Consider the following 7,574-nt stretch of genomic DNA (forward strand, 5'->3'; position numbering starts at 1 on the left):
TATAGAACCTGATATTTTTTTTCTGCGTACAATAATGTAGGCCCAATACATCAAGGATACGTAGACGTTCGGATAGTCATTTTAGGGGTTGAAAAGGTACCCGAAGTAAGTTTTGTTTGGAAACTTTAAGGTGTTTTATATTTTAAGATTTTTATTTAAGCGTGTTACTTTTTAAGCAAAACATAACTTTATTTTGAATATAAATATAATTCTAAAAAATATAGGGAATAAAACTAGTTATAAAGTCGTCAAACTTTAGATGGTCATAACTTAGGGAGATTTCTTTTTTTTTGCTTCTATATCGCAGTGAAATACTGCGCTAAAGCAGTTAACGACCCTATCTCCATTAACTGCTTAAGCGGAGTAAATTACTGCGCTAAAGGTAGTTTTGTAACTTTTTTTTGTTGGGGTATTTTGGTTCAAAGTGATTTTTTTGGAGGCATTTTGATTCCGGACTCCATGCGATGAAGTGCAATGAGAACTTAAGAAGAAGAGAAAGCAGGTGGGCAACTAATGGAAGACAAATGATGTGAGAAAATAGAATGGGAGTTGAAATTCATTGGCTGAAAAGGTCAAAAGATCATGACTTTTTGTTGGCTCATTCAAATACAAAAAAAAAAAAAAACATAAATAGGTTTCACGCACTAATTTAGTGTGTGAAACCTATTTATGTTTTTTTTTTGTATTAATTTGGTTCAACTTTTTTTTTGTCCTATAAAAGTTGCGGATTCCATAGATAAGGATAAAAGAAAAATGACAACCTTACGACAAATAGACTTCTATATGGTAAAGTACAAAATCAAGCTTATGAGATTCAAAGAGGAACTTATTTCAAGATACTCGATCAATTCCACTTATTACATAACCATAACAACAAAGAGTTAATTACCACACACTGGAATATATTATCCTTACATGAGAAATGCATAGCTAGGTTGTTCAATTAGGACACTGGAAGCCAGATGGAACTTTTTCATCACAAGCATTGAGAAGAAGGCTTAGAGAAATAGGGACATTAAGGTTGATTCCAAGAACATTTGCGTTAATGGCAATGCATAAACAAAGAGCGGCATCAAGATCAACAAGTCCTTGAATGAGAGAACAACAAGGTTTATTTGATGAATTTCCAATTTTAAATCCAAGTAAATTGCCAAGAACATTAGCACAAACACCTAATTTGAGAGTATCAATAGAACACTTGTCTTGGGAGCTGAGGCTCGGGGTTGGCGTTGGCGTCGGCATAGGCATTGGCGTCGCTTTAGGCGATGCACTCGCAAGAGAGAAAAAAAGAATGTTTACAAGAAGAAAGAGAGCAAGGCAGGTGGTTTTCTTAGAAGCGTTTTTCTACTAAGTAGTTTTAAGTAGGATTTTGGGTTTGGTTGATATTGAAAAGATTATAGGAGGTGAGTATTTATAGAATGCAAAATTAAGCATCATGGTCAATATATATATATATATATATATATATATATATATATATATATATATATATATATATATATATAGAGAGAGAGAGAGAGAGAGAGAGAGAGAGAACACGTTGGAAGGTTGAAAATGAGAATAAGAGAAATTGAAGAGAAATAGTGTAAAAGGATTATTACTAAATATATTTCAGAAAAATAAAATAAAATTATAAAAGTTACATTACTTTGTAATGATATAATGTAATTACTATCAATTCTCACCTCCCCTTGAAAATTGAAGAGTACACTTACACCCTTTGAATAACACTTAACTTCATGCTGACTTGTTTAGACAAACATACAAAACTGTATAAATACACCCAACTACACACAAATCCATTCCTTAGGTGACTTTCCAAACAGGCTCCTAATATAAATTAAGTTTCAGAAACTATGTGTCAGGGGCGGTTCAACAAATTCGGGGGCCTAAAGCCAAACTACAATATGAGGCCTTAATTTATTTTGTGTCATTTATATCAATGACAAATGTAGATGACTCAAAAAGATCTATATTCAGAGATAATGTGAAGATGTAAATGAATAAAAAAATTAACGAATGAATTATAATTTCTAATCTTTTTTTTTTAAACTCGTTTCATCACAACTAAACCTGTCAACCGGTTCGGGTTAACCGGTTCAAACCGGTAACCAGAACCGGTTTCGGTTAACTGTTTATTATATACCGGTCCAGTTTCAATCTTTTTGGAACCATAATCTGTTAAACCGGTAAAATCGGAACCGGACCAGTTAAACCGGCAAAATCGGTGGAATTGTTATTATTATTTTTTAAGTAGAGCCGTTGGGCTGCTCTGTTGGACCGTTGGCCAACGGTCCATTTGCAAAAATGGACGTGCCAAACGGTCCCAAACCCATTCCCCCCCCCCCCCCCCCCAAAACCCCCAAACATTTTTTTAACACTTTAACCCATCCCAACCCCTATATAAACCCCTCTCCATTTTCATTTTAATCCACACCAATTTACTCTTCTCTTTCTCTCAAATCTCAATCTCTCAATTATAGTTACTTTGCAACAATTAGACACTTTAAATTTCTCTAAAATAAATATTATAAAGTCTTATTATTGTTTCAATTATTAATTTTGCAATTATAATATTAATTGTTGGTGGAGTTGGTGATTTTGCAACAATCCGACGTAGATTTGGTGGAATTGCAGTTCTAGCCGCCTTTACTTTGTTGGAAATTAGTCCGGCAATTGGTACCTTCATTCCAACTCTATCTTTATTTTTCACAATTTAATTTACGCAATTTAATTTGTTGCAATTTAGTTTCTTGTGATTTAAATTAATTCTATTTAATAATGGCGAAGAGATTTAGATGTGGTGCCGGTAGTAGTGGTATTATTAGGGGTAGGCTTAATGAGGAAAAATTTGTGGAAGAAACACCTAATTTAGGTGTTGATGTTGGTGGAAATAATCCACTTTTAGGTCATGAGGCAATGCAACAACATTATACCGACACTTTTAATGAAATTGATGATAATGATGATGATGAAATACATGCCCCCGAAAATTCCATAGGAGATACATGTCCTGCACAATCACATACACAAGACAAATCGCCTAGAACTCGTAAGCCAACTGCTAAAATTTGAAAATTTATGACTAAGGATAAGGGAAGCCAAACATCTAAATATACCCTATGTGGACAAGTATTTGCTTTTAGGAAAGAAACTAGTAACGATGGTGGAACGGGTACACTAAATGCTCATATGAGAAGAAACATATGGATGTTTGGGAAACGAAAATGGGTTGAAATGTGTGTGGAGGGGGGGGGGGTATTCAAATGACGATAGACTCATAAACCGGTAAAAAATGTAAGTATGACAAGAAAAAATAGCCTATAAAAATAGCTAAAATGGTAGCTTATGATTGTTTATCATTTTCATTTCCTTCGGGTTTGGGATTTGTTACTTACATTCAATGTTGTTATAATCCTTTATTTGAGGGTATTCCTAGAAGTACTTGTAGAGCGGATGTTATAGATTTATATAAAAAATATAGATTTTTTTTTGCGCTATGCATTTAATTCTTTAAATTTTAATATTTCTCTTACCGTTGATTTGGGTCTTAGTCTTAACAAGTTAAATTTTTTTGCTATTACATGTCATTGGGTTGATAAAAATTGGGTTATGCAAAAGAGAATTATATCTTTTTTATATGATGAACGAAAAGGTCGTCATGATGGAAAAAATTTAGAGGATTTAATGTCTACTATTATGAGATTTTTTAACATATATAGAAAAATATTTTGTATTGCTTTAGATAATGCTTCTAATAATACAAAGGTGATTGGTTTTTTTAAAAAAGAGAATTAAACCATCCTCTAAAAAATATTTTTCATGTGAGTTGTAGTTGTCACACTTTAAACTTAATTGTTAAAGATAGTCTTGTGCGTTTTGACGATTCTATTCAAAAATTTAGAGAGGCGGTTGCGTTTCTTTTTTGTAATGCTAATAGGGGAAGACTTAGAGATTTTAAGAATTGTTGTCTGGAAAATAATCTTAGACCTAGAAAAATTCAAGTAGAAATTGAGAGTAGGTGAAACTACACTTACATTATGCTACAACAAGCATATGAGTATAGGATTCACATACAACAAGTTCACAACAAATATAATATTAATAATGATGATTGGTTAAATTTTACGCATTGGGAAGATGCTAAGGAATGTGTTGAACTCTTAGAAATTATTTATAATGCAACTCTTGCTTTTTCTAAAAAAATCTCTCCTACGGTAACCGAAATTTTAGCCTGCTTAGCGGAAATAGCTAGAGTTTTATAAGAGTATAAATATAAACCAGCTATCAAGCGGCTATTTTTGATATGACAAAAAAAATTAAGAAGTATTTTTTTTCCTATCTTAACTTATTTAGATTGGGTTCTCTTTTAAATCCTTGTTTAAAAGTATCTTATGCTAAAACATTGGTTGGTCAAATTTATATATATTTAGAAATTGAAGAGGGAATTTAATCATATTTAGCTGAAGTCGAACTCACTATTGATAACGAGTTTAGAATTTTTTTTACTCATTATTCTAATTTGAAAGAACATGCTACACCTATTGCTCCACGTCCTACTACTTCTCAAAGCATCAAAAAGGGCTTGTCGAGTTTAAAAGTTTTATATTCACATTCAACTCTTTCTTGTTGTGCAAACGTTGATGAATATTACTTTTATTTGATTCAGCCAGATGTGGATATTAAGGAACTAGATGGGTTGGACGCCTTAATATGGTGGAAGAAGTACAAGGCAAGTCATCTGATACTCTCAAGAATGGTTCGAGATATCCTTACGGTTCAAGTATCAACCGTGGCTTCAGAGAGTGCATTTATCCAAGGAAGACAACAAATTGGAGACCATGGGCACTCATTATACGACTTTAGCTTGCAAGCACTAGTGTGCATTTGCGATTGGATTAGATCGGAGAGACACAACCAAAGCTTAGAAGCGGAGCAAGGCGAAGAGGAAGAGATTGAAGATTTGATATCAAGTCGACCGGACCAAATGGAAGACTTTGAAGATATCTCCATGGCCGAATGTGATATGGGGGAAATTAACCAAATGATTGAGAATTGGTAATTTTATTAGTCTACTATTTCTTTGCAACTCATGTATTATTTGCAAGTTAAAAAAAAACTACTACTTGTAAATAAATGTTATATATATATATATATATATATATATATATATATATATATATATATACACGAATTTATAAACTTTACTTATAAACTTATATAACATATGTAAATATACCTAGTGGTTGAAAAGTGCTCGAACACCATTTTCGTTTGAAGGCTCGGTGACATTAGCTTAAAGTTCTTTACAAATACTTAAACTTGTTCATTAATAATTAATCAAACTTTAGTCAAAATGGCAACATTCATACAAAAAAAAACTTAATTAAATTGCACCATTCATTTATAACGTTAAGTAGATGAAAATACTTAACATACTAATTAATAAGAAAGCCAAACTTTTTAAAATAAAATCATCAAAGTAAGAACAAAACTTTAAAAGCATTTATCAATTAATGCCCTTGAGTTGATCTTCCGCAACCACCGCGAGATGTGCCACCATCACTAGAGGTACTTCCACCACTAAAGTTTGCTCCACCACAAGAGGTACTTCGACCGCGAGATGTATTTAACCACCATGCCGTAAGGGACACTTGCGCTTATTATGACCAACATAATTGCAAAATAAGTATTTTCAAGTGTATCTCCCCGGTGGAACATCCATTTCATTATGAATACGCGAGTATGCATTCTTTCTCAATTTACGGATAAATGCTTTATTTGCAACCATTGAAAGTGGATCAGGTGGCCAATAATTGTCACTGCCAAGTGGGTAGAACCTTCCAGCATACGTTCTTGTATAATTTTCAACTGTACATTCCTCAGCCATGTACGAGGAGGCGTTATTTCCCATTGCGATAAAATACTTGAAGGCATGAGAACATGGCATGTGATATGATTGCCACTTGCTGCATGTGCATGTTCTTGGAATCTCACAAATTGTGTGGATGTTACCTCCTTTACCTTGGTGCACACTTGTTGTGAGTTCAAATATGCGCTCTGCAGGGTTGTACTCCATCCGGTCATGTTTTTGAGCCTTATATTTGTGTTACTCGAATACATATAGAAATAAAATTTCAAATTTATCGAGGTCATAACAATGCTATTAATAACTCAAATTCAACTACGAACAGAGCATATTCATAAACATATACACATAATGAAAAACAATACATGTTTCTCTTAACATAGATAAGAATCTGCAACTTTGGTAGGACCTCAAAAAAAAAGTTGAACCAAACTAATACAAAAAAAACATAAATAGGTTTCACGCACAAATTTAGTGCGTGAAAGGACGAAACTGCAAAAACAAAAGTTTGACCTTTCATGCACTAAATTAGTGCGTGAAAACTATTTTTTTTTCTTTTGTATTAGTTTGATTCAACATTTTTTTTGTCCTATAAAAGTCGCGGATTCCATAGATAAGGATAAAAGAAAAATGACAACCTTACGACAAATAGACTTCGATATGGTAAAGTACAAAATCAAGCTTATGAGATTCAAAGAGGAACTTATTTCAAGATACTCGATCAATTCCACTTATTACACAACCATAACAACAAAGAGTTAATTACCACACACTGGAATATATTATCCTTACATGAGAAATGCATAGCTAGGTTGTTCAATTAGGACACTGGAAGCCAGATGGAACTTTTTTATCACAAGCATTGAGAAGAAGGCTGTGAGAAATAGGGACATTAAGGTTGATTCCAAGAACATTTGCGTTAATGGCAATGCATAAACAAAGAGCGGCATCAAGATCAACAAGTCCTTGAATGAGAGAACAACAAGGTTTCTTTGATGGATTTCCAATTCTAACTCCCAGTAAATTGTCAAGAACATTAGCACAAACACGTAATTTGAGAGTATCAATAGAGCACTTGTCTTGGGAGCTGATACCCGGGGTTGGCGTTGGCTTCGGCGTTGGCATTGGCATCGGCATCGGCATTGGCGTTGGCGTCGGCATCGGCATCGGCATTGGTGTTGGCGGCTTTAGCGTTGGAGTTGGCATCGGCTTTGGCGTTGGTTTAGGCGATGCACTCACAAGAGAGAAAAAAAGAATGTTTACAAGAAGAAAGAGGGCAAGGCAGGTGGTTTTCATAGAAGCCATTTTCTACTAAGTAATTTTAAGTAGGATTTTGGGTTTGGTTGATATTGAAATGATTATAGGAGGTTAGTATTTATAGAATGCAAAATTAAGCATCATAGTCAATATATATATATATATATATATATAGAGAGAGAGAGAGAGAGAGAGAGAAGGGAGAGAGAGAGAGAGAGAGAATGTTGGAAGGTTGAAAATGAGAATATGAGAAATAGTGTAAAAGGATTATTACAAAATATATTTCAGAAAGATAAAATAAAATTAGAAAATTTACATTAGGTTGTAATGACATAATGTAATTACTATCAGTTCTCACCTCCCCATGAAAATTGAAGAGTATACTTACACCCTTTGAATAACGCACAACTTCATGCTGACTTGTTTAGACAAACATACAAAGTTGTAT

At 33.4% G+C, this 7,574-nt stretch overlaps 2 protein-coding genes across 2 annotated transcripts; both read right to left on the minus strand.

Annotated features, from left to right (window-relative positions):
• Positions 1 to 743: 743 nt before the first annotated feature.
• Positions 744 to 4,887, minus strand: LOC132613391 (14 kDa proline-rich protein DC2.15-like). The gene is made up of 2 exons (XM_060327399.1): positions 4,792 to 4,887; positions 744 to 1,344 (listed from the first exon to the last, which is right to left on the minus strand). Exons 1-2 carry the CDS (start codon positions 4,885 to 4,887, stop codon positions 940 to 942), a joined length of 501 nt encoding a protein of 166 aa, XP_060183382.1. The 3' UTR covers positions 744 to 939.
• Positions 4,888 to 6,551: 1,664 nt separating this feature from the next.
• Positions 6,552 to 7,247, minus strand: LOC132616063 (lipid transfer protein EARLI 1-like). Its single transcript, XM_060330670.1, has one exon. The coding sequence runs from the start codon at positions 7,172 to 7,174 to the stop codon at positions 6,686 to 6,688; it is 489 nt and encodes a 162-aa protein (XP_060186653.1). The 5' UTR covers positions 7,175 to 7,247; the 3' UTR covers positions 6,552 to 6,685.
• Between the last annotated feature and the right edge of the window lie 327 nt (positions 7,248 to 7,574).

The sequence above is a fragment of the Lycium barbarum genome, chromosome 10 (genome assembly GCF_019175385.1).
Source record: "Lycium barbarum isolate Lr01 chromosome 10, ASM1917538v2, whole genome shotgun sequence".
Lineage (NCBI taxonomy): Eukaryota > Viridiplantae > Streptophyta > Magnoliopsida > Solanales > Solanaceae > Lycium > Lycium barbarum.